We start from the raw sequence: 26,830 nt of genomic DNA, 5'->3' as shown, positions 1-26,830 counted from the left end.
TAAAATTCATATAATATGATTTCAAACAAAATAATTATGTTTTTTGGTATAAAACCGAATAAACCGAAAACCGACGGTATATATACCGAACCGAACCGAAGTAAATATGGATTTAGAATGGTAGTCATATTTTACTAACCGAAATACCGAAAACCGAAAAAAACCGAACCGAAACCGAACCGATATCCGGATTGAACACCCCTATTTGGAAACAACCAATTCAATAAAAAAATATACGATAAAATTATTATGTTTTAAAAATATACGATAAAATTATATTAATATATACCAATGTAAAATTGAAAACAAAATGTTTATATAAAAATAAATAAAAATAAAAACCCGCGCGGTTGCGCGGGTCGAGATCTAGTACATCTTAAAAGAGATGATAATGAAGATGCAAAAACCGTAACCAAGGGGGGAGGAGAGAACCATAAGACTTACGTCGAAGCTCAGCTGAAACATAGGCTAACCAAAGTAGAGAAGAGGACAATCCACATAAATCCGGAGAGAAAGCCACCGTCTTTGCCGGAGAAAAATGTGAAGACGACGAAGCCGAGAGTCGGTGTCCTACCAGAGAGAAAGATGGGACACCAGAGCCAAAAACTGGCCATGCAGTGCTAAGGGAGCCACCGATGCCAGAGAGGGGGCCCAGCCAAGGGCTGACATCGCCAGAAAGGAGCAGCGGAGGTCTTCTCTCGAAAAGATACATGGAAAGATAAGAGAGAGAAACCTCACTTCTTTTTTCTTTCTAATTTAATGTTTACTTTATTTTGGAACAATAATCGCATTTCATCTTGGAAAAATAATTTAGTTGTTATTATAAAGCAAAAAATTTCATATCAAATTTAATGTTTCTATTACGTTTCGGAACAATAATTGTTATACACAAAAGTACTTACAATGAAATTGTGAGTTACAATGTTGTTCAACATCATTGCAATTATCAGTCCAAGTAAATTCCCAAGACCATCCAGAAATGTAATCTTTAGGTTGTTGTTTGAATGTTTCACTATGTAAGATGTTATTGACACTAAGCTGCCCATGACCATTTGGCGAATCAGCAAGGTGTTCATGTAAAGCACCTAAAATCAAGTTCTAAAACAAAAGATGAAACACACATCACATAAGTAAATTCAGTTGCTTATATATAAATGCACCATTTAGGTGTTCATGTAAAGCACCTAAAATCAAGTTCTAAAACAAAAGATGAAACACACATCACATAAGTAAATTCAGTTGCTTATATATAAATGCACCATTTAACAAGCATCAGATCGTTAGACAGAGCATGGCTAGATCATGATAGAACAAATTACATGCTTATCCATTTGTAGCTTTTCCAAAGCCATATTTTGATCATGATAACCTTCTTATCCATGTGTTTCCGAAGGCATTTGAAATATTTACTGTGAACATGGAAAATCCTCATTGAAGGAAAACAAAGCTAGTCCCAACTTCAACAATTTCCGTCCTGCTTTTTCTTATACGAATTTTGTTATTGTGCCTATTTTATCCTAAAAAAAAATATTTCTTTCAAATAACATATTTGAATTATTAAATTTAAGCTGAAATTAAGAGTCAAATATCATATAATATCTGCTGAATCAATATTACATGTTTAATTCCTGCTTAGTCAAATATTACATGTTTAATTTCTGATGAGTTAGCTGCCAAATGTACATTTTGGAGTTTTGACTATCCAGGTTCATCAATTAATTGTGGACGAAAACAATTTAATTATACAATAAAGAAAAGAAGAAATATCGGTTTAGTCATAATTTGTATACTCTTTCCGCTTCGCAAAGAACGTTACGGATTAAGAAAATGATAAAATATTTAATGTACATTTAAAAATGAATAATTATTTAAATGAAAAAGATTTAAATAAAATCTATTGATATTTTTTCTTGCAGTGACAAAAAAATGACATTTTTGAAACAAAAAATAATGGTAGAATGACATTTTTTTGTGAAAGACAAGAAATATTCGACTTAGTGCGTGACTCAAAATATCATGAGTCAATGAATATGTTAAAATACATAATCGTTCATAACTAAAATTCTTGATTTTTATTGTATACGCCTATACAAGAAGGTCAATAGGAAAATGAAAAAAAAAAGCACTGAGCATTCCGTTTGTGATGTATGTGTGTATTATTCTTGAGTGTCAAGCATGCATTCTACATTTATGATTAGCCAAAAAAAACTTATAAAGCATAAGAATAATATTTTCCAAAGAGATTAATATTCCAGTAGAGTTGAATACAAATAACCAAGAAAAAGCTCAAAGCCTTCTGTTTCTGATGTATGTATTCTTCAAGTGTCATGCATGCATTCTAAATAAATATTCTAATTTTACACCAAAAAATACCGAACATATTAGAATTGAATACATATAATCAAATATCAAAATTCACGTCACCATACCCATTAATTTTGAATATATAATAGGGAAAAACACATATATTTCCCCCAAAATATGATTCCTACCAATCCTAATCCATGCCTATAAAATAAATGCAAAAAAAAAACCCCAAACTAAAAAAAAAAAAAAAAAAAAGTCAAAAAGGGAAGAAAAAAACAAAAGTCGTTCACTTTGTGTATCTTCTAATCTCTCTGTTTAGTTTGGTCTTAAGCGGCGTGTGTGTTTGTATGGACTCAAGTGTCGTGCATGCATTTCATGCGTTTCTTTCCTCTCTATCCCCCCCCCCCCCCCCCCCTTGCATGCTCCTTCTCTTTATCCTCTCCTCTCTATTTATCTTACCCATAATTTTAATTTTACATCCAAACATTAAAAAAAAAATCACCCAATAAACCTCTTAGCCTCCTTCTCCTCGCCGTTACAGTCCCCCCCCTCTTATACTCTCCGCCGCGACTCTCATTGATTGAACCTCCTCTGATCTCTAACGCGACTTTGATTTGACCCACGTCGATGCATGCTCATGCCTAGTCCCTTCTCCAATTCACGTCGATTTCATCTCAGATTTGTCTCTCCATCTCTTCCCTTAGGGTTCTAAGATTTTCGATTGGGATTTGGAGAAAATCTGGTGGTGGGTTCGTGGAAAGGTTCAGACTTTACGATGTTCCAAGTCAAAACGGGGTCAAAGATGTGCATGAACGCATCGTGCGGCTCGACTTCTACTGTTGAATGGAAGAAAGGTTGGCCTCTTCGATCCGGTGCTCTCGCTGACCTCTGCTTTCGTTGCGGGTATGTCTTAATCTCTCTCATTAGCCTCAAAGTCTCAATCTTTTCGTTCTTGTCTTCGTTATGGTGTGTTTGTGTTTGACTACGTAGATGGTTTATTGATTCGTTCACCAATCCTTTTGACTATATTTTGATCTATAAATAGCACGGAATTTAATAAATAAATTTAATTGGAGAAAAAGGGGATACGATGATGATTAATGTTTGATTTTGTTGTCTTTTATAGATCGGCTTATGAGACTTCTCTTTTCTGTGAGACATTCCATTTAGACCAATCTGGTTGGAGGGAATGCTATTTATGCAACAAGGTTTGGTTTTTGAAAAAACTCATTCTCTTTCTAGTTTTTGTTTTTGTTTTTGTTTTCTTTGGTTTGATTGAGATTTTCTGTAATGACAGAGACTTCACTGTGGATGCATTGCCTCTAAGCTCGTTGTCGAGTTTATGGACTTCGGTGGTGTTGGTTGTACTACCTGTACTAACTGCCATCAACCCAACTTGGTGAGCTTGACTCTGTTTTTTTTGTTTGATGTTGTTCTAGTGAGTCTGTGTTGGGCTGTCTTAACGTTTCTTTTTTACTTTGCAGAATAATAGAGGTGAGAATCCAGGTCTGTTTAGCAGATTGCCAATGAACAGGCAACATACTAATGGAGAAAGTGGAATGAATGTTGGCAAAGCTGATCTCTTTTCTCAGCCACTAGTCCAGGGAGATGACAAAAGAGAAGAGTTCATGCCTCACCGTGGGTTTAGTAATCTCATGAAACCAGATAATGCCACCACCACTGGGTATAGGCACGACGCTAACGGAACGCATGAATCATCATCGACACCTTCACAGCCACCGTCTTTGAATATGCCTATGGCAGCACTTCCTTATAGCCTTAATTTTGCAACTGCAACAAAGAAACTCATGGATGCTGCTTCTCAATCCCACACTGTCCAATCATCTGCCTCTGGTATACTGCAAACACCTTCAAAATCAGTTCTTGGAACTCCTCCTGGTCCTGGGACTAGCAAATCTGCTCAGGCCCGGATCGGTAGGCCTCCTAATGAAGGGCGTGGGAGAAGCCATCTACTTCCTCGGTATTGGCCAAAGTATACTGATAAAGAGCTTCAGCAAATCTCCGGAAAGTATCCTTTTTATTGTTTATTTTCTTTGCCTAACATTTTATTTTTAGAGACTTCATGTTTTTCTTTAACAGTTTGTTTTTTAGTTTAAATTTAAACATTGTGCCTCTATTTGAGAAAACTCTGAGTGCAAGTGATGCCGGCCGCATTGGTCGTCTAGTTCTTCCAAAAGCATGTGCAGAGGTAAGTTCTCATCTCTATTGTACTTTTTACCCCCTTGTTCTTGAGATCTCTTTAGTGAGCTAAGACTCTTTTGTGTAGGCATACTTTCCTCCCATTAGCCAATCAGAAGGCATTCCATTGAAGATCCAAGACGTGAGGGGTAAAGAGTGGACGTTCCAGTTCAGATTCTGGCCTAATAACAACAGTAGAATGTATGTCTTAGAAGGTGTCACTCCCTGCATACAGTCCATGATGCTACAGGCTGGTGATACAGGTACCCTTTGTTCATGTTTTTTTTTTGTCTTAAACACAGATTCTCTGAATATACTGATGTTTTATTTTTTGTAACAGTAACTTTCAGTAGGGTTGATCCTGGTGGCAAACTAATCATGGGTTTCAGGAAGGCAGCTCATACTGGAGTCATACAGGTTCTTGTCTCTTATGAACTGTTTTTTTCCTTTTTTTTCTGCTTAGCTTCATTCTTATCTTGATCCAATCTTTATAAACAGGGGTGTGGTCTCACCAATGGTACTTCAAACGAGGACACATCATCGTCTGGTGTTACAGAGACTCCAACCTCCATAAACGCTTCCTCATGTCCCGCACAAACCCCTGAAGAACTGAAAGGTTTGCCTGAGCATTTAAACTCAAATCATGGTGGTAGCAGCTTGAAGAAGAGTGAGGTGAATGGAGTTAAAGACAAGAAGAGGACTCGAACTGTGGGAGCAAAACATAAGAGAATGCTTTGGCGTAGTGAAGAAGCTATGGAGGTGAGAATCACATGGGAAGAAACTCAGGACTTGATTCGTCCTTCTCCTGGTGAAAAGCCTACCGTTGTAGTCATTGAGGAGCATGAGTTTGAAGAGTTTAACGTAAGTGGTGGAACTTGTTGATGCTTTTATACGAACAATTGAGTGTCATGTGGTTAAGTTTGTTGTTTATCGTATGAACAGGAACCTCCTGTGTTTGGAAAGAGGACGATAGTTACTTCAAGACCTTCAGGGTAAGTTAAAGAGCAACATATCTTCTCCTCTTAGTTTGCTTTCAAGAAATTTACTGATGAATATGTTTGTGATCTTAGTGAACAAGAACGATGGGGATCTTGTGACGACTGCTCTAAATGGAGAAGGTTACCTGTAGAGGCTCTTCTCCCTGCAAAGTGGACATGCTCAGACAATGTATGGGACGAGAGCAGGTAAGACTGTTCAAAAGATTTTTTTATCCTTGTGGTCACTTGAATCGAAGATATGTTTGCTGTAATTTGATAAAACCATTTGATAGGTGTTCGTGTTCTGCACCTGAGGAGAGTCTGAAGGAGCTTGAGAATGTTCTTAGAATTAGCAAAGGTATGGATTATGTTATACTAATTGATATTTTTTAGGTATATAATCTCTATTTTAAAAATTCGGGTACCCATTCAGTTCTGGTTCGGTTGTAGAAATATAAGAACCATCCGGTTATTTATGAAATTCGGTTTGGTTTTCGTTATTTCGATTCGGTTCTGGATAAATGTGCCCATACTTATACTCAGTTTTTTTGAGATTTCAAGTCTCAGGACACTAACTGTCTTGTGTTTCTATATAGAGTACAAGAAGAGAAGAACTGGGGCGAGCCAGACAGTAAGAACTGAGGAAGAACTGACGGGTCTGGATGCACTAGCGAGTGCAGCAGCCTTAGGAGACACTTTAGGGGAAGAAGAGGAGCCTGCGACAACGACCAGACATCCAAGGCACAGGGTTGGATGCTCTTGCATTGTGTGCATTCAGCCGCCGAGTGGGAAAGGCAGGCACAACTCGAGCTGCCTGTGCACGGTGTGCAGCACTGTGAAGAGGAGGTTCAAGACGCTGATGATGAGGAGGAAGAAGAAGCAGTTAGAGCGGGAGGAAATAGAAGCAGCAGCGGCGGCGGTGGTGGATCAGGAGAACAAGGAGGATGAGAAAACAGGGAGGATCGATCTGAACAGTGATCCTTATAACAAAGGAAACGTTGAAGCTGTGGGTGTGGAGGAGAAAGTTGAGAGTGAAAAAAGAGAAGCAGGGGAGTGTTTGGGGGTGGCACAAGCGGATGATGATGTTGTAGGAGTAACGGAGTTAGAAGGAGAGGGTGAGAAAGTTGGTGAAGAGTCGAAAGGTTCAAGCTGATATAGAAGAAGACAAAGAAGCTAAAGTCATAGCTATTTTATATAAATATATATGTACTTTAAGAAACCAAGAGAAGAAGAGTGAGAGGTACAGTTTTGTGTTTGGTTTTTTCATAGTTTTAAGCAAACATAAGCTTCTGGTTCAGAAGAACAACAATGACCATCTTCTGCTTTTGCATTTTTTTACCTTTTTAATGGTCTGGTGAGTTTGGGGTTTAGGGTTTTAGTGTTGTCTCCGTTAATATTGCAGAAGGCAGAAATGGTGCTTCCGTGTTTGGTGATCAAACAGTTGTGGAATATTTTTGTTTGTGTTGGAGTTTTAAACCTCATAGGCATTATGTTCAATTAAGATCCTTTTTTGAAGATCAGAATCCATGAATGTTCAGCAAAAATAGCTTCATCAACTTAGTTGGGAACAGCCCACGCTTTGAGTTTTGGCCGTTGTGTCGTCTGTAACAAGACCTGTACCCTTGGCTTCACATGTGGCTTTGAGTGACACTTCTCGTTAATGAGTGAGGAAACCTTTTGATGGACCTTTTACATTACTTCTTCATTTCCATGGGAGACTCCAGTAATCACTCATGACAACACTTCTGCATTTGATCTCTTTGATTTATTTGTACTCACAGCAACCACTCTGACAAGCTTAGCATCATCTTCTGGTCACGTTTTTGTATTCAAACGTTCTGGGAAATTTATATTCAAATGCCTTTTTCTATGGCCAACATTAAGAAACCAAAAATATGTGAACTTTTTTAAGACTCCTTTGTTGTTGAAATGTGGTTTCTACTATCTAAGGCCTTACTTGTTGAAATTTAGTTGTTTATAGATAAATAATATATGGTTAATTGTTTGATCATCAAAGCACCAGTGGTCTAGTGGTAGAATAGTACCCTGCCACGGTACAGACCCGGGTTCGATTCCCGGCTGGTGCATTAGTTGTTGAAGAGCTGTGATGATTATTGGCTTAAACGATGGTTGGGTCCATCGCATTCTTCTGATAACTCGGATGTCAATGCCAAATTGCTGAGCTCTTTATTCTTTTTTGTTTAAAAGCTTTTTGTGATTATATATAAGTTCGAAAGAAGAGGACATTTTAAACATTAAATTAAAGCCAAATTGGGTTTTATTCCTTAACACACAGAAAGACAACAACAACAAAACCTTACTTTTGACAACAACACAGGTCTACAGGATTGTTATACATACAACAACAAAACCTTACTTGTGACAATAAATTGCCTCAATATTAAAACTTTAAAACACACATCAATTATTAGGAAAATTTCATTCTACAGTTTGCATCTTCCATTCCTTTTTCTACACAAATCCTCTAGCTTCCAAGGCGGGAACCAGATGATACGATCCATACCGAACATTATGTAGCCGTAGGTATCATAATGTTTTTGAGTTTTCAATTCCTGACCAGACTGGTTTGCACAATCATGTGCTTTTATCTTAAGACAACATCCAGCTTTTATTTTGTCATGAAACAGCAACAGATCCCTTTGCCACAGCCTGGTCGTGGTATATGGTGTCTGATACTTTGCTCGGTGGCCAGTACCTGAACACAGATCTTCCAACAATGTTCTCTATCGGGAGTGGACCCCTGCCATTTACAATCGGTAAACATTAAACCATGTATCATCACGATTAAAGACTGATTCCAAACTGAGAGTTACCAGTTATGAGAATCAAAGCTTTTGTTGCGGTTGTCTCCCAGGACAAAGACATAACCTTTGGGAACAAACTGCAAACGACAAGAAAACCTTATCAACACCTCTGGTACTTAGACAAGGATGAAGAAAAAATGGTAAGTAAAAATTGCTCACCATTGTTTTCATTTCATAGGACATTGGCTCCAGGACAAAATCTTCTTCCTGGACATTGTCATTCACAAGGAGCTTCCCACCACGAACCTGCATAATACATCACCCATAGGTTAAAACAACAATTTGACAAAAAAATAAAATAAAAGGCCGAGTCCATTTCTGAGAAAACTTGTTGTCCGATAAAAAGCCATCTATGAGAGTAATACCGACCGATGTGAACAAGGGATCAATCAACAAGTGGATTGGGTTAAAGGGCTTACTTCAACCCAGTCACCTTCACTTGCCACTATCCTCTTAATGTAAACATCATTGGAATTGTAACCATGTTCCTGCAAAATTCAAAAGGACATCATCAATACTTACTCACAATAGAAGTAAAGCAAGAGTTTCCATCTTTTGACATACCACCAAGATCGGAGGAGTCTTGAAGATTACTATATCCGAAACCTCCGGCTTCCTGAAAATGTACGACACCTGACCAAAACCAAGACAAACACAACAAAGAAACAAGCTTGAGAGTCTCATTCAACACAATGCCATCAAGCTTAGCTAAAGGGCTATTCGTTTGGTTGCCCCAGGTACCGGCGGCAGCGTCCAATAACGTAATTTACTATTTTACCCTTAACCTAATTCATTATTTACAAAAATCTGCTTCCTACGGCAACGTCGGAATCGACCTCAACTTCCTGCGTCTTCGAACAATAATCTGCGCCAGCGTCAGCGTCTGCGAAACGAACAACAACTGTAACTGTCCTCATTGACGCTGCCGCCAATGCAGACGCTGCCGCAGACGCTGCCGCAGACGCTGCCGCCGACGCCGAAACCTGCGGCAACCAAACGAACAGGGCTAGTGTACTCATTCACTAACTAACTATCGGTACCTTCTCGGCCATAACACGGTCACCGACGTCGAGTGTAGGGTACATAGACGCGGAAGGTATAGACTTGGGCTCAGCAAGAGCAGACCTGAAAAGGAGAGACACCGTAACCGCCGTGAAAGCAGCCTTAGCATCCTCCGAGCACATACTCAAAAGCCTATTAACCCATCCGCTTCTTCCACCACTAGACTCCTCCTTCCCATCATCATCCTCATCAAACGCCGTTCCTCCCCTGTCCACGTCATCAATCTCCACCCGGTTCATCCATTTAAACGGAATCAAAGAGGAAGAAGACTTCAAGAGGAGCGTTGACTCAGGACCCGAGGACGTTGACTTGAGAACCGAGATAAGGCCCATCACGAGCGGGCTCTGCCTCCCTTCCCTGGCGATGCTGGTGCACATCGACCCGGGTCGGGTCTTGTCGAAGAATCTGGGGCGGGGGAACCCGCCGGAGCCGAGACGGATGGCTCCGGCGGAGGAGGAGGAGAGGTTGCGAGCGACATAGGAGGAGTAGGTGAAGGTGATTCGAATCGCCATGAGTACGAGTTTGAAGAAGAGCTTGTAGAGGTGAGGGTAAATCGAGGCGTCGAAGAGATGCCAAGATTGAGAGAAGGTGTTAGCACGAGGAGGAGGAGGAGGAGGAGATGGTTTGCGCCGGAGGGGAGAGCGAGGAGGAAGATCTGGGAATCCCTGAAGGGGAGATCTTGAGGTGGTTGTGATCAGAGAAGTTTCTTTGTTGCTTCTCAGAAAGAGAGGAAGATGAAATGGAAACTAATATCTGAAAAAAACTATTTATATTTTAATTTTAATATTCAAGTGGAAAAGTCAAACTGTTAGAAAAGAGAAGTTGTTGAGTCAACTTCGGCTGCGGGGCTTTGTGAGCCACACGATGTCGTCGTTAGTGCTGATGTGCTGTCGTTTGTATTAAAAATCTGTTAACTGTTATAGTTTCTATAAGAAATCAGTTAGCTATAATACATTTCAGACTGAATAATAGTTAGGTAGTTGATAAAATAAATCTTTGTTTTATGTGTTTGGTAGTGTTTTATGTTTTTAATATTTTAATAAAATCATAAAATAATTATTTGTTATTCTATAAAACTAATATTAATAAATAATTTAGAATTAGATATTTTTTTTGATAAAAAATTAATATAAGTTACAAAGAATAATCTTCCGGGCAATCGACACCAATGACAAGAGAAAAATATTGCCCAACATATAAAAATGGGATTGCAACGTAAAAAAACCGGACCAGCTTGGAGCCATTTTTTTCCCAGCGAAACGAGTACCAAAAATCAGATTTGGCCTCTTCACCCTTTGACTAAAGACACAATTATTATTCTGGATTAGAGTATACAAACGTCAAGCACCATACCACCAGAACTGAAGAGACGGGGTCACGCCAGAGCCAAAGACTCACTAACGTGACTAACAACATGCAAGTCAACATGTCAACCACGCTGCCATCACAAAAACATAGAAAATCAAAATCCTAACTCTGCATAAAAACTAATAAAAGTTTTTGAATTATTTGTAAAGATTATAAATTATTTAATAAAGTAACTTAAAATAACCTTTGTCTTTTTTTATAAACACACAAATTCTTAAAAAAACATGCTTTGAGAAAGATATTTTTGTCTCCTTAATAAAGAATTGATAGTCTATGAAATTTAAACTCACACAATGACAAAGTAAGAAGAGGAACATTGCGACGAGTTCCATATTTTTCTTTGTAAAAGATTGTAATTTAATTAGAACCAATTGGAAATAAATAAATTATTACATATAATATCTTATATATTATTTCAGTTCTCAATCTTACATCATATACGAGATTCTTAACACTGGTCGATTTCATATACAAAAATGTGAAAATGTGAAGATGATAACATTTGAATGCTTGAAAGCCCTTTGTCCAAAAAAATAAATACATTTGAATACTTGATGCTCACCAATCAAGAAAATTCACTCAGAAACCCTAACGTGTTCACATGTCTTTTGCTGAACTTTCATAAGCAAAGCAGAGGTAGGAGATGGAATCTGTACAGTGGTCCTCTTTTTCTTATTCCTTCTTCTTGACAGAGAATGAACCTTAAAAGATTTAAATCACATCTCTGTTTCTTTCTTCTTTTGTTCAATCTCAGTTTATCTGTCAGTGGTCCTCTCAATCTCCAGCACTTCATATGTTTATTCCGTACTTGTTAAGTTTCAAATTATTCCTGCTTCTGCACTGGCTTTTGTTGAAGCTGTTTCACCGCCATTTTCAACTTTGTAATTTCAAAATATTCAAAGGTTCATGGCGCAATCCATCTCCATATTCTAAGTAATAACACTATAACAAATCTTGAAGTAATTTTCTTGACTAGTTTAACCTTGTTTATATGTCAAGTAATCACAGCAAAAACAAGAATATGCTTAGTAATCAATTTTTTTTAAGTCTTATCAGTGCTTCCACTCACTTAGGGATCATTTTCGAATTGAAACGACAATATGATATCTACTTTAATTAAAAACAAATAAAGAAAACAAAAACATAAAACTGGTTCACAAGACAGAATGGTACTAATACTAATGTTAACATTACATTAAGTGGGTTTTTTCACATGTGTTTTGTAAGTTGACGCCATATTTGCTCGAAAACCTGAATGATAAGATCATGATACTCCTTTGCATTCAAGGAAAGATAACAAGCAAGAAGATCCTCCAAGTCTTTTGAAGCTCTGATGTTGTTCTCTTCTATCATCTCCACCATTGATTCTCTGAAATCTTTCTTTGGATCAACGGAACGCTTCATCACCGCATAACTTTCAAGAACAAGTTGTCTGCTCTCTGATCTCGACGTGCTTCTACGCGTGCCTGAGAGTTGAATCCTGGGTGAGTTTACTCTTCTTAGGTTTATCCCTGCAGAAGAGTTTCTTCCACTAGAAACTTGCTTTTTGTATTTCTTCTCTGCTCTGCATGCTTCATCATCTTCTTCTTGTTTCCCTTTATTAATCTTCACAGAAAGATGGCTTTTTAGTGGTGTCTTGGTTAGGTTACTTGCAGGACAAGCTTTCTCCATGGAGCTAGACTCTTTGGTCTTGTACTTGGTGAAAGCTTTGTTCTTTGTGTCCACCTTGAAGTTGGAAGGATCAACGAATCCATCATCCTCCTCTTTGTAGAAACTATACTCAAAAGACTCTGGGGACTTTTCAAGAGCTGGAAACGCACAGTGAGATGAATCTTGACCGTTGATCTTGCTATTGTTAAAACCTAAAGGAGTGATTGGTTTAAGAGATGGCTTGTAAAGTGTCTTTCTTTCACTCATCCTTTTTCTGTGAAGAGAGTTTCTTGGTGAGTTATGGTGGGGACTTTTAGCTACTAAGCTGATGGAAAAATGAGAGGTTGAAGACTGCTGAGGAGGAGCATAAGAGGGGCTCTTCTTGTTATGAGTGTGTGAGGAAGATGGAGAAGAAATAGGTTTGCTTTTGGGTTTAGACTGCTTAGTCATGTCTTTGAGCTTGTGAAACCATGGATTTGAGATCATATCTGAAATTTTGAACTTGTATTTTCCCATCTTATTTCTCACTATTCACCAGATTTTCTGATGTACTCTTATATAGAGAAACTATGAAGAGAAGCAGAAGAAGCAGCTCTATGTGACAGATAATAGGTAGATAAGACTGGAAAATTAGGACCCCATTTCAGAAAAAGCTTAAAGAATGACTTTTGTTTGTATCATCATTATCACCATCAGCATGAACTACTTGAGACATTACTTTTTTTTTTAGTCGTCACATTTACACACGCTTTAGTTCATTTAGGATTATTTAAAATTTTCAATAAACTAATGCGAAAATTTGATTCTGGGAGGATTTTTTAAATTGGATGACTATAATTTTTACTGAAAAATGGAAACTTATGTTTTTATTAAAAAAATGAAACTTTTATTATATAATAGAATGAGAAACGTTCATCAAGCGGTTGTTTTTTTTTTTTGCTCAAATAAAAAAAAACAATTAATGGATTTTGATGTAGTTCAAATGAAGTCTGATAACTTTATGATAATTTTATATATTTATTGATTAACAATGTATAAATGGTTTCCTTCTCTCTGAAGATATTCTTCATCGGCAACAAAGGGGTAGAAAGCTAGCAAAATCGGGAATTTTTAATCATTTGGTTTTTGGGTTCACCATTATATGGTCTCCTTCTCTTTGGAGATATTCTTCATCGGCAACAATATCTTCCAGATCCTAAAAGATGATATTTGTTTCTTTTCTTAATTTAGTATTTATTTATTAAACTTTGTATAAATATATTAAGCTGATACAGATATGCAAAATGATGATACCAGTGTTAATCAATAATTTGCATTTTATTTAAAATTTGTAAATAAGTAAATGGGACAGCTTTTGAATCATAATGATGAAAACTAAGAAAATATTGGTCCAAAGTGTCCACTAACACCAAACACTTTTAGACCATCTTTAACGGTGATCCTTAATGGGATCCTTAAGCTAATTTGGTGATTTATTTAAATGAAAACAAAATTAAAGGGGGAAAGTCGATCCTTAATAGGTAGTTTTTGTGACCGATTATTATGGTGGTTTTTAGACCACGTGTCCGGCCCACATTTTTTCTATTTTTTTTTCCTTTTTCTTTTCTTTCTTTCTTTCGTTTTCTCACAGTTTCGTATATTTTTGTTTTCTCCGTCAGAGGAGAACGATCCAAAGAGACGACAGATGCGACTACATAGGTCCGTCTCGATCCTCACCGTCGTGTTCTCTCGTCCTCTCCGTCACGAGTGAATCGAAGAAAACACCACAGACGAAGACTCTCTCGTTCCTCACCGCGTCTTCTCTCGTCGCGATCGTCCGAAGAAGGATCGAAATCCACGATTTGCGTCTCCTCCGTCGGTCCTAACGGCGACTTCTCCGTCTTCTCTTGTCTCCTCCGTCAGACGAGTGTCTCGGTCCTGTTCGCGTCTCCTCCATCATCTCTTCTCAAACCCGTTAGAGAAGGACCGAAACCCACCACAAGCTCTTGTATTGCTCTTAGTTTTGGAGAATTGAGTTTATATTTTTGTTCCTGCAGGTCATTTATCGGATTAAGCTACCAGGACCTGCAATAATAGGAGAGGTAATTTCAATTGTGCAATTTGTATTTGTCATCGTGGGTTATGATTGTTTAGTTGGAAATCTGATTCATTATCTTTGACACACTGATACGTCCTTGAATGTGGTCTAGTTCTGTTGCCTGTTAACAAGAGAGGACTGTTACATTCCCCAAAAACTGATCTCTGTCAGAAAGTATCAAGCTTTGAGCTTGATGATTCTCTAGTTCATTGTGTTCTTCCAAGATTTGAGGTAATTTAAATAAGTGGGTTCTCACTAGTTTCCCATTCTTCTTCTTCTGATCTGTGCTTATATAGTGGTTTGATCTTTTGTCTTTAAGGTAGAAGATGGAGCAGTTCAAAGAGAGGAAGTTCGCAGAGAATGTGGTAAAGGTTTCACTTCTTCTAAAGCTCTTTGTGGTCACATGGCTTGTCACTTTGAGAGAGAGAAGAGGGTGTCATGTTCTCATTTTTTTCAGGTCAAGAAGAGTGTAAAGTCATCAGTCATCAGTCACGGACTTGTGTAGTAATCACTTGTGCAATGCTTACGTACCAACTCTTGTAATCTTGTATTCTTGCAAACTCTTGTAGTCATCAGTCAGGACTTGTAAAGCTTTGTGTCTATATAAACTTGTGAACTCTTGTAGTCATGTGAACTCTTGTAGTCTTGTCTATATAAACTTTGTATACCAAACTTTTATTCACAACACAACACTCTTCTTCATTCATCACACATCTTCTCTCAAGTTCCTTCTCAAGTTCTTTTTTGAAAACAAGTTTCATAAACAAGTTTCCTTCGACTTGTAAACAAGTTTTATAAAAAAAAATTATCTCATGGTTTTTTTTTCTCAAAACAATTTTGAGTGATCACTTAATGAAAATTTTGATTAACATTTTGATCAAACCTTTGAGAATTTTTCCATTCATTTACCTTTGAGAATTTTTCCATTCAAGCTCAGATTTTTTTTTTCGAATTATTTTCGATTATTATACTAATCTTTGTTATTATGTATTTTTAAAATCAATGTTTTAAATGTTATCTTTTTATATGTTTTATTTAATAAATAATTTTTTTATTAAAAATAATTTTTTTTTTAAGAACCTGTAATTAAGAAACTCCCATTGGACCGCTCAAAATAAGAGTTTCTTAACTAGAGTTCTTAATTCCACTTAAGTACATTTAAAATATTAAATAATCATTAAGAAACCTACTTAAGGATCATGGGATAATCATGCTCTTACACCCGTTTTCTCCTTACATTCCCTTTCCAAATCAACAATTTTTTGTTAAGTATTTCTTCAACAAAGAAAGATGATTATCCAAATCAAAACAGTATCCATAATCCTTAGTCCTTACTTTTAACATGCACATGTGACCAGTGAGAGCTATTGATATGAAACGGGAACTAAATCAGCCTTGATATCATGGTGGTGATTGTTGTTAACAAACCAAGATCTATGAATTGTTCCAAAAGAAGAAAAAATTAAGCTATTTTCAAGTTCAAACTCTGGATCTCTAAATCAGATGTAATAGTATTTACCACTACATCATCTTTAGTTTACTGAAATTGATGTCCTCTAAATATATAAATATCTTTTGGCACCTAAAATATCAGTTTTATAGACTCATTGATAAATCTGGCAAACTTACATAACCGTTTTGCATTTTATTTGAAGTCCTTATTTTTTATACTTATAGAATTAAGATGTATCATGTATGCTACTAAGAAAGATTTAGGAGTTTTATATCTATCTTTAATAGCAATTCTCTTTGCTTTCTTTGTCAAAATATCACATGTATAGATCAACAAAAAAAAAAAGATTATTTACATCAGAAGCAATGACTTTCAAGTTAAAAATTTGGAAATAAGCTTACATAAGAAGTGAACAGACCTAAAAAAAAGAAACATCTAAAAGGCAAGTAATCTTTACATCAAATTCATTATCACTAGATATGATGAGACCGGTTTATGTTCAATATATCCGGTTGCATTGACCCACCAATCAACCAAGGACCTTATCAATTATACAAAGCCAAAAGGCCCAAAACCAATTTCATCATCTTGGATTTTAGTCATAAGCAAGAGCCACCAAACACTTGCAATATAAAAAACATTTATTCTCCACCGTTTTAAACTTCATGGGACTCCACCATCATGACTTTGACACCCAAAGACGTGAACCCCATGCAACACAAGCCTTCCTCTCACTAACCTTATACACACCAAAACAAAACAGAAAGTCCAAAGAGGATCACCACACCAAAACAACAACGAAAAGCTTCAACACAATGAGAGCAAAAGCAACTTTGGTTAATTTCAAATCAAAGCTTTCAGAATCATGCAACAGATTCGTCTCTCTCTTCCGCTTCAGAGTTAAGAGACCTATCTTCATTAGACCTCTTCGTCGTGCTCGTCATGGCAATGTCAAACCTAGACATCAACATCATCCCAAGAAGCCAATCCGTCCTTCCTCTTTGCTGTCTTGTCTCTTTTTTCTCAGCAAAAACAAAGACCAGAAGATAAGCCAGACCAAACCTTGTAAGAAAACTTCTCTACAATGTTCGAAACAAAAATGTCTTACAAGCTTTTTTAATTTATCTGTTTTTGTTTATTCTCCAATTGGAATTGCAGTTAGGGTGAAGGATGATGATTTTTCGAAGTTTACACATTCGCCTCTTACGCCAGCAGCAGCCAAGAAGCTGTTCACTTCACCCATCACGACACCTGTTTCTGCGTCATGGACCAAGAAATCACTGAACTCAAGAGATACATTCGAAGACAATGCTGTGGAAGATGCTTGCAGAAGCTTTGAAAACTATCTTACTCATCTGACTGAAGAAGGGAAAATGGATGACTTAATGGACATAGAGGAGCTTCTCTTCTGTTGGAATAATCTTAAGAGCCCTGTCTTCATTGAACTTGTCTCCAGATTCTATGGAGAGCTCTGCAGAGACTTGTTTTCAGGTGAATGAACATAATCCAATAATGATCAAAGCCAAAAGCCTTTTATCCTTATTTCTCAACCAAAAGAAAACAACGTTTATTTTCGGTTTTGGTAATCATTGAACCAGTGCCGGACTAATATTTTCCACTGCCCCAATCAAAATTTAAAATTATGTCTTTGTACATATTTTATCAAAATCATAAAACAGTATAAAAAAACTTTAATTTTTATTAAATAGAAATGGAAGTCTATAGTTTGTTTAGGAAATAAAACTGTGATAAAAATATTTATTGGTAAAATGAATTTTGTTTTTCATTTTTTATGCAAAATTATCCACTAGATTTCTACAGTCATTTTTTCAACTATTCATTATATGTCTATCATAAAAATCAGTAAACACAATCCAAAAATATTATCGTAATAAAGTAAAGCTATCAAGCTTTTATCACATAAAACTATGAACTAACAAACATATCTTCTTACTACGTAAAAGATTAGTTGAAAAAACTGAAACATTAAAACTAAACTATATATTAAGAGTTAAGAGAGAAGACAAACAGAAAAATTAGAATAAAATAAAATTATGTAAAATGATGCAAAAGAATAAATTGAAACCAAAAGAAAATATGTTTTGTTGTTAATTTTAATTAGAGTTTGAATTATCTTCTAAAATAGAAATTTACTAATATATTTAATATATAACAAATTTATAAATATTGTTGAAAAGTTCAACAAATTTTATATAAAAATGTCTTATAAATAATATTTTAACAAAAAAATTTGAAAAAAAATTATTTGTTTATATGTAATAATACGAATATTTTTTTAAAAAATATGCCCTATTATTTTGGATGCCCTAATCCACGGCTTGGGTGGCTTGCCCTCCGGGCCGGCCCTGCATTGAACGCATCGTTTAAGGGATTCTAAATGCAAAGTGGAACTAAAATGTGTGAAGACTATCAAGATTGTATTAACTATAGGCTTAATCTTGAATGTGAAACGAGTTACAAAGCATATTATCATTTATTAAAATACTATACCTACAAGGCTACAAAACTTTTTAAATAACTGAATCTCCAGAAATGTTTTTGTTACCCATTGAATCTCCGATCTTAAACAGTAGCATTGTGATTATAGTTGGCCTTCTGTTCTCTTCGTGTTTAGAACTAAGAAACTTTAATCTTTTGAAAAAGTCCTAGGAATCCAAGAGAAACCCCCCCCCCCCCCCCCCCCCCCCCACCCCCCCCACCCCCCTCAGGAATCTTCCCTCTCTTCTTTGTTCCTTTCTTCGAACGTGTAAATACAACTTAACGAATCTCGTTTTAAGGCCCACTTATATTATTTTGGGCCATATTCGGCCCTTTAGAAGCTAAAAAATGATACGCCACGTGACATAAATGGTTGGTTCGGTCTGAGGGAGCGACATATCGAACTATCCTTGTCAAAGCAAAGCGAGAGTTCCTGCTTTACCATCATGACTTCACTTGTCGTGTAATAATCTCCACGTTTGTTTCCAAAATCATGTAGGAGCCGAAATTAACCAAATCATTTGAACATTTTTATGAACAAAATTCTACGGTGTAACATCTAACTATATCTCTTCTTTATGATACAAAGCATTTATAACATCTTAAACCATATATATAGGATGATACTTGTGTTAAACGCATTTATACCATTTTCGTTATAATAAAAAACGCATTTATACCTTTTCTACGAATTCATTGGAACACAAGCAGTAACTCATCCATATGGTTGAATACGACTATCTATAATACTCCATCTGTTTTAATATATCAATACAATACTAAAAGGCAAATAATCTCATCGCTGAGACCCTCCACGTCAGATAAAATAATCGTCCAATAAGACATGTTCTTTTCTCCACGTCGGACATTGCTTGGGCTGGTATTGGGCTGATATTTTTCAATCTGTCAAAATATAAGAAACATATGGATCAAGAGTCCAGATCAAAGAGAACGGAGAATGACGACATCTCATCACTTCGCTCTTGGATAACCCTAAAACGGCCAGCCGACGAATCTCTTCGACATTCCATCTCACCTCTGCGCATGGCGACCAAGTGATGTTCTTCAGAGATGCTTCACTCCGTCCACGCGAAGCCAAGTTGAAGTTTCGTCTGATTCACATCGGGGAGGCTCGAAATCCAAAGTCGAAGATCCTTATTGGACAAGAGATTCTCCTTATCGACGAAGAGGTTTGTCTACTGATTTTTCTAACTTTTTCCTCTTGATTTAATATTGCTCGATTGAGATAGTATTTATGTTAACCGATGAGTTGAATTTATCTACAGGGAACGGTTATTTATCTACCGCCACCTCCGTGAGTGGTCGCTCTGGAGCTATTTGCGTAGGAAATCGCGCCTTTCCGTTTTGCTCAGCCTTTGAGTTCTCTCCTCTTCCTGTGTTAACGTGTTCCTCTTCTTGGTGTCTCTGTTTCTCATATCTGCTATTGTTGATTTTGTCTAGAAGCAGCAGGTCTATTCTAAGTTGCTGCGTCCGAGTTTCATTACGGTCCAAACCATGTCAGAGTCTCAGACAGCTCTAAAGAATCAGCCACAGTCCTCGGCCTCCTCTGGTTTTTTTTTGTTAACCTGCAAGTTCATATTCAGAGATTGATTTCAATTATATTATGTTTACAATAAGGTTTTTAATGTAACATGGGCATGTGTACATCAAGAAAGAAGCAAGCTTTGATATCTTTATCTGACAAGTAGGATTAAGCTACTCTTGGCAACGGTCTTCAAGAGTTAGGGTATATCTTATTTCATAATTTTTAGTTATGTTTCTGTCCTAATAAGTGTTTATGGATTGAAAAATGATTCATTTTTTTATTTCTAGATACACTATCGTTTGTACTCGAGGAACTGCCTCTACCTTGGAGAATGCTGGAGTCTCTGTCACCAAAGTGGAGACTTTCTCTTCCCTCATTCTTTAGCTGGTGGTAATGATTTAGAAGTTGAGTTTGGTATATTAAGCTTAGCTCTCATTTTGTTTTTTTTTTCTTCTCGAAAAGAAGCTTAATGACCGTGCGAAGACTTTGCACCCAAACATACACGGTGGTATCCTCGCTAGAAGAGATGTGGAGCATCATATGGAAGCTTTTAATGAGCATGGCGTTGGTGAGTTTGAACATTTGATTAGCCTTTTATTTTATAAGGCTGAGACAAGTTATCTGTAGTATTCCTTCGTGTTAAATAGCATCATTCTGTTTTGTATTGAATGACAGGTACATTTGATGTGGTGGTTATCAATTTGTATCCGTTCTACGACAAAGTTACTGCTCCAGGTGGGATCAGTTTTGAGGATGGGATTGAGAACATCGACATTGGTGGTGCTGCTATGATTAAAGCAGTTGCTAAGGTATATATATGTGCATATGAAACTTATTCCTTATATTCATATCTTGATGACAAATGTTGTTGGACAGAACCACAAAGATGTCCTCATCGTTGTCGATTCAGAGGATTATCAAGCTGTTTTGGAGTATCTCAAAGGAGCTCAGAACGACCAAAAATTCCGCAGGAAATCTGCGTGGAAGGCCTTTCAGCACATTGCTGCTTATGATTCCGCTGTCTCAGAATGGCTATGGAAGCAGACTGAGGGACGTAGGTGCTTATTTTTTATGTGATCCTCCTTACACTAGATCGAGATGCAGTGGCTTCCAGGTGATTCATTTATTTTCTGTTTCTCACATACACACCACTGTAACCTTTGAGGTTTTAATATGTTAATTCTTATTTAGTTGAATCTCATATCAGTTTGAGGTTTTAATATGTTAATTCTTATCAGTTGTGTTGGATACCAGCCGTCAGTGTCCTTAGGTACACGATATTTTCGAATTTGTTCATATTATTATACATCAACAAATTTCTTCCTACCCCCTGTCCACCAACATCTTTTATGGATCCGTATGTATGTCTTGCAGATACGGTGTGGAGCTTGCTGTTGCAGATAAGAGTGATGAAGCTGTTTACGTCGGTTCTGGTGGGGAGATAACAAAACTAACTAATATTAGAGCCGCTAAAGCTGGGCACCTTCACGTGAGTCTAAAACCTCAGGACCCATCTAAATTAACAGTTTGCTTATTTACATGTTATGGCTTGACATTTTCCGTTTGGTTTGCTAGGCCGCAAGTGTTGAGAATCGTAAAGACAGCCAGCTCCCTCTGTCCATAACTTGATGGGAGAAACATACAGTTTTCAGCTAGGCTGACACATTTCAGTTTGACTTCTAATCATCAGACCTTCACGATTTCATCCATTTTTAATAAGCGTAACTGTCCACCAGTCCCAGATTTCGTTGTTGATGTAAGCTGATGCCCACATGGACATAGACTTTTTTTTTTCAACCACCTATGGAGCTAACAGTATTATGCCTCTGAACCCAGGGAGTGAGCTCACTTACCATCAATGTCTGTGCCGGTCCTCCTGATAATGAGAATGAACCAGCTGGTGAAACAACTGCAGGTGGTGCATCGGTCACGAACTTGCTGATCCCGACGAGTTTAAAGCAACTAAGAAGGCACGCCTTACATAGATTGAAGAGGATAGTCGTCAGCCACGGCGTCGGCTCCTAGAATAATACTTGTGCATAGTTGTTGGCATGTTGCTTTTATTACATCATCTGGCGTAAACAGTTTACAACTGACTATAAACCCAATCATGTTTGGAAATTCATTATCTTTGTCTACAAGTCGGTGAACTATTCTATTTGCGTATTATTCTTGCATTTTTACATTACAACAAACTAATTTCGTTAACGATTACCAACACCCCGACCATTGCAGGCTGACACTTTTTCGTTTTCCGTGGCTTCTTATTTGCCAAGCTTTACTTCAATTTTAGTACTGTAATGGTTATAATTTGTAAGTTAGTTAGTAATAGTCATTTCACAAATTTAAATCAATTATTTTGGTAACATGGTTAACTTCGGTTTCATATATAATAATACATTTAAGCTTCTAACAAACATGTATATGTGTAAATAGTAAGTTTCATATTGTCTACTTATTTGTCTTCAAATATTTTTAGTTATTATGAATAATTTATTTTTCACATCGTGTAAATCATTATTTTTAAAAGAAAATTTATAATGAAAAACCAATTTAATTCGTGAAACAAACATATAACTAAGAGAGAAAGTAATTTAATTTTACCTACCGTATGTAATTTTTTTTTAAAAAATTGTGACTTATTGATATAGCAAACTAAAAAAACATCGAGAGAAAGTAAGTAACTATATAATATTTTATTATAATTGGAAAAGTAATATAATTTTTAAAATGAATATAAAAATAAATAGTTAAAATTATTGTAAAATAATTAAGAGTGATGATCCTATTTTTAGTTAAAAGTAAATTAAACATTAAAAAAATAAATCTGTATAATTATTGGGGTCCACATAGAGTGTCCTAAGTTGATAAGCCTTAGACAGAGTGTCCACGTAGGCAAAAATAATCGACCAATGAAAAACTATATTTTTTCCATGTCACCTCCTCTATTTATTTTTAAAAAATGATTCTTTAACTTTTTACTTAAACAATTATGACCGAAAATATTTTTTTAGTGAAATACATTATTTATATAAATATAATTATATTTTTTATTTACATAATAGTTTGTAAAGAAAAATTTAGTGTAAATAATATCATAATTCTCATAATTTTATAAAATACTAAACTAAATTGGGTTGGTTTTCAACTTTCACAAATAAAAAGTATTATTTGTAAACTTAGAAAAGAATATATCAAGAATATTATTTTCAGGAGAGAAAATAGAAAAATACATCAGAGACAAATCCATCTCTATTATGAAATTCTTCTATTTTATAGAAAAAAAATAGAGAAATACATTGGATGTATATGGCCGACGTAAATGATCGACGTTGAGATACTATAATTGTTTAAATGTATATTTTGTTTCACTATATAAATTGTTTTTATATTTCAATATAACTTTATACTTATTGGATATTGTGTGGCCAATTAAATTATGGAAATTATTGTGTAATTGATTAAATTTATATATTAATGATAGTTTTATAAAGTAATAACTTTTAAATATTACAGATTTTAATTAAAACTAGAGGATATAAGCCTCAGATAGAGTGTCCACGTAGGCAAAAATAATCGGCCAGAAAAACTATATTTTTGCCTTGTCACTTGCTCTATTTATTTTTACAAAATGATCCTGTAACTTTTTACTTAAACAATTATAACCAAAAATATTTTTTGTGAAATATATTATTTACATAAATATAATTATATTTTTTTTATTTACATAATAGTTTGTAAAGAAATATTTAGTGTAAATAACATAATTATTTTATAAAATACTAAAATAAATTGGGCTGGTTTTCAACTTTCACAAATAAGAAATATTATTTGTAAACTTTGAAAAGAATATATCAAGAATATTCTTTTTTAGGAGAGAAAATAGAAAAATACATCGGAGAAAAATCCATCTCTATTATGAAATTCTTTTATTCTAGAGAAAAAATAAAGGAATAAATTAGAGATGGTCTAAGGCATGGCCGACGTAAATGATCGACATTGAGATTTGAGGTTTTCTGATTTTTACTATTCTAATGTTTCAATATAATTTGAATATTTCCTTTATTTTATAATAAAATGGTTTAAAAGCATTTTTTTGTTTCACTATATAAATTGTTTTTATATTTTAATGTAAATTTGTATTTATTGGATATTGTGTGGCCAATTAAATTATGTAAATTACTGTTTAACTGATTAAATTTATATATTAAATAGCAGTTTCTAAAGTAATAACTTTTAAATATTACATATTTTAATTAAAACTGATTACATTTTGAGATTGCAATAGATAGAGTAATCCAACTCTATATAGATATGAGGATACAATTGTAAAGTGGTATCACCTTGAATTGCTCTCATTCTGTGGAATGAGATAATCAACATCTAATATTATGTTACTCTCACAATATTAGAAATGGTCGAACCGTAAACCAATCAAGGATGATGTAAGGAAGACATAAAAATGTATTTCCAGTTATCACAAATATACAATCAATTTGCAACAACTTAATTATGTCCAGCGTAGGACAACAGAGAAGAGTTTTTGTACCTTCTAATATTATAACATCTCACTATATTAATAGCTAAATCAGTTTTCTCTAGCACAAATACTCAGTCAATTCTTAGAGTTTAAGCTTTTCTATCTGATGATATTAGTACTTTGATCCCAAAAAAAAGACGGTCGAACTGTACATTGTAATTGGAGAAAGAAAACAAACAAAAATCAACCGAAGACTTTTAAAGTATATGAAACAAAAATTAGAAATAGCAATTCTCTGCAATTAAAGAATAAGGCAATAAAATTGTTAAAATACAAAATAAAACAAAAAATATTCCGAGAAAGAAAGATTTAGTAAAACAAAATCATAATATAATTCCATATTTGATAGTGCTCAGTTACATTAAAAAGTCTAAATTTACAACATACACAGTTTTATTTACATCTTTAAACCTATTATCTAATTAAAATGATTCTAAAAAAGTATCAGCATGAAGAGTTAGAAAATATATGATAAAATATAATACATAACGTTAAAAATACATTATTACTGATCACTAAAAAATCATGTTAGTAGTAATAAAAATGAAATGACAACACATTCATTAAAACTATAGAACGGCACGCAACAAGGTGTTATTAAATAACAAACTACAAATTAAATATGTTCAACGCAAACACACATAAAAAAAGAAATATCATATTTGGATATATTTAAATAAATAATTTTAAATATATTATATTCTTGATAATTTTAAAATTACTTAAAAAGAAACTAAATTATTAAAAAATTAATTTACAAAGAAAACTAAAGCAATATTTTGTAACGTTAAAATAAAAAATGAATAAAAATATATTAAGTTAATAAAATAGATTTTAGATGTTAAAGACATCTAATTCATGTAATATTACAAAATTCAAAATTTGTTTATTACAATTAATATTTTAGCATTAGATATATTAAAATAATATTCTAGATTGATATTCAATTATTAGTTTTCAACTATTACACGAAATATTTTTATTAAGTACGCTTTTTTAAAAAGGGGGTTTTATATTTTAAGTAGGTTATTGGAGTACTTTTTATTTTCGTGAATTTATTCGAGATGAGATTCCGATCTTTTAAACTAAGATAATTTATGTTCTATACATAATTATATATTTTTTACATAACTCTAAAATCTCGGACTTGATTTTTCATATTTTATTAGTTAATTGTGTTACATATAATATAAATATATAATAGAAATACTTACTTCAAAATAAAAATATTAAGAAAATCAAATTTAAAATACAAATAAAAATGATAAATGTAACAAATTTAAATATATTTTCCGCGCGTAGCGCGGAGAAAGAATCTAGTATATATAAATAGTTTTAGAGTTTTTTTCTTGTTTCACAATGTAAATTGTTCCAAATTTCAATGCAAAAAGTTAACAGGCTAAGCAGTATTTAACTAAAAACGTAAAAGCTCTTAAGTATAATTTATTATTGGTCATTCTCTTTTTAATTAAATATTAAAGAATGGTTACTTTAAAAATTGTGTTTGTAGCCAAAATTAATTATAATTTGAAACAAAGGGAGTACATTCAAGTAAAGGAGATTTGTAAATCGTACTAGCTCTTTATATATGCTTCTTCTTTTTTTGTATGTGTCAATACTAGACTCTACTTATCTGATAGTAGTTAGTATTTACTTTGAATTGTATCTTGATAACGAAGAAGAAGCAGAGGAGCTTAAAAAAAAGATGAGCTAGGTGGTCCAAATCTGAAAACACACAAGGCATGAATTCAACACACTCGTGCATCTCTTGTCTCTTTCTCTTTTCAACTTTTGGCTTTCCTCCATCTGCCATACTCCATCTTCACTTTTTCTCTCCTCGGACCTGTTGTACCAGTACTCTTTCTTTCTTTTTTACATTTTTGTAATTATATATGTATGGCGTGAGAAGAGAGCTCTCATACGAGATCTTCTCAAGGATTCCTACGATATACTTTAGCAAAAAGGTTATCTACTATCAAGATGTTCATAACTTACATTAATTGTGTTGGTGCTGAAATATAAATAGAGTTATGGTGAAATCTAGCAAATTTATTTTATTATGCTTGGTAAAGGATCGTTATTTTTGGAGAATTTTTGGTTTACTTTGGATAAATAAAAGAATATATGGCAAAATAAATAAATAAAAACTTATATGGGAGTATAATTCATCCTAAAATTAGATTCTATTAAAGTAAATTTATTATACGATGATATAATATTACATTGAACATCAATTATTAAGAGAACATGGGGACAAAAAAAAGGTTGACGATGATATAACCTCATTTACTATGACAAAATTTTATCGTATTTTGTGAAGAAGATCG

The 26,830-nt window shown here is 34.7% G+C and overlaps 4 protein-coding genes, 3 long non-coding RNA genes and 2 other non-coding genes across 15 annotated transcripts; 7 read left to right on the top strand and 2 right to left on the bottom strand.

Moving 5' to 3' along the window:
* The first annotated feature begins 2,710 nt into the window (after positions 1-2,710).
* Positions 2,711-6,853, top strand: LOC106348400 (B3 domain-containing transcription repressor VAL1). Its single transcript, XM_013788139.3, has 12 exons — positions 2,711-3,210; positions 3,434-3,515; positions 3,605-3,706; positions 3,792-4,336; positions 4,420-4,516; positions 4,595-4,769; positions 4,847-4,923; positions 5,005-5,367; positions 5,449-5,498; positions 5,577-5,690; positions 5,777-5,841; positions 6,080-6,853. The coding sequence occupies exons 1-12, from the start codon at positions 3,083-3,085 to the stop codon at positions 6,634-6,636; spliced, it is 2,355 nt and encodes a 784-aa protein (XP_013643593.2). The 5' UTR covers positions 2,711-3,082; the 3' UTR covers positions 6,637-6,853.
* Positions 6,854-7,499: 646 nt separating this feature from the next.
* TRNAG-GCC lies at positions 7,500-7,570 on the top strand. Its single transcript has one exon. It is a non-coding gene; the product is annotated as a tRNA-Gly (tRNA).
* A 12-nt stretch (positions 7,571-7,582) lies between these two features.
* Positions 7,583-7,669, top strand: LOC125608457. The gene has a single exon (XR_007339351.1). It is a non-coding gene; the product is annotated as a small nucleolar RNA snoR114 (small nucleolar RNA).
* Positions 7,670-7,738: 69 nt separating this feature from the next.
* LOC106348401 (thylakoidal processing peptidase 1, chloroplastic) lies at positions 7,739-10,130 on the bottom strand. Its single transcript, XM_048777869.1, has 6 exons — positions 9,349-10,130; positions 8,873-8,941; positions 8,728-8,796; positions 8,468-8,554; positions 8,318-8,385; positions 7,739-8,244 (listed from the first exon to the last, which is right to left on the bottom strand). Exons 1-6 carry the CDS (start codon positions 9,880-9,882, stop codon positions 8,121-8,123), a joined length of 951 nt encoding a protein of 316 aa, XP_048633826.1. The 5' UTR covers positions 9,883-10,130; the 3' UTR covers positions 7,739-8,120.
* Positions 10,131-11,817: 1,687 nt separating this feature from the next.
* Positions 11,818-13,095, bottom strand: LOC106352039 (transcription repressor OFP2). The gene has a single exon (XM_013791726.3). The coding sequence runs from the start codon at positions 12,902-12,904 to the stop codon at positions 11,948-11,950; it is 957 nt and encodes a 318-aa protein (XP_013647180.2). The 5' UTR covers positions 12,905-13,095; the 3' UTR covers positions 11,818-11,947.
* Positions 13,096-13,962: 867 nt separating this feature from the next.
* Positions 13,963-15,137, top strand: LOC106437664. Of its 2 annotated transcripts, none has more exons than XR_007339122.1 (4): positions 13,963-14,469; positions 14,578-14,696; positions 14,785-14,836; positions 14,923-15,137. It is a non-coding gene; the product is annotated as an uncharacterized LOC106437664 (long non-coding RNA). The 2 variants fall into 2 exon arrangements; XR_007339121.1 differs by having other exon boundaries at positions 13,966-14,469; positions 14,785-14,830.
* Positions 15,138-16,416: 1,279 nt separating this feature from the next.
* LOC106352040 (transcription repressor OFP17-like) lies at positions 16,417-17,417 on the top strand. Its single transcript, XM_022688260.2, has 2 exons — positions 16,417-16,983; positions 17,077-17,417. The coding sequence occupies exons 1-2, from the start codon at positions 16,584-16,586 to the stop codon at positions 17,415-17,417; spliced, it is 741 nt and encodes a 246-aa protein (XP_022543981.2). The 5' UTR covers positions 16,417-16,583.
* A 1,779-nt stretch (positions 17,418-19,196) lies between these two features.
* LOC125608064 lies at positions 19,197-19,988 on the top strand. The gene is made up of 2 exons (XR_007339120.1): positions 19,197-19,607; positions 19,704-19,988. It is a non-coding gene; the product is annotated as an uncharacterized LOC125608064 (long non-coding RNA).
* Positions 19,989-20,085: 97 nt separating this feature from the next.
* LOC106366028 lies at positions 20,086-22,129 on the top strand. 6 transcript variants are annotated; one of them, XR_001273578.3, is made up of 9 exons: positions 20,086-20,164; positions 20,251-20,353; positions 20,426-20,531; positions 20,639-20,772; positions 20,840-21,077; positions 21,202-21,233; positions 21,338-21,452; positions 21,539-21,719; positions 21,800-22,129. It is a non-coding gene; the product is annotated as an uncharacterized LOC106366028 (long non-coding RNA). The 6 variants fall into 6 exon arrangements; XR_001273584.3 differs by having other exon boundaries at positions 21,171-21,233; XR_007339118.1 differs by having other exon boundaries at positions 21,155-21,233.
* Positions 22,130-26,830: the final 4,701 nt, after the last annotated feature.

This window comes from Brassica napus, chromosome A4, assembly GCF_020379485.1.
Source record: "Brassica napus cultivar Da-Ae chromosome A4, Da-Ae, whole genome shotgun sequence".
Classification (NCBI taxonomy): domain Eukaryota; kingdom Viridiplantae; phylum Streptophyta; class Magnoliopsida; order Brassicales; family Brassicaceae; genus Brassica; species Brassica napus.
Note: the sequence above shows the minus strand (reverse complement) of the source record. Positions and strands in the feature narration are given on the sequence as shown.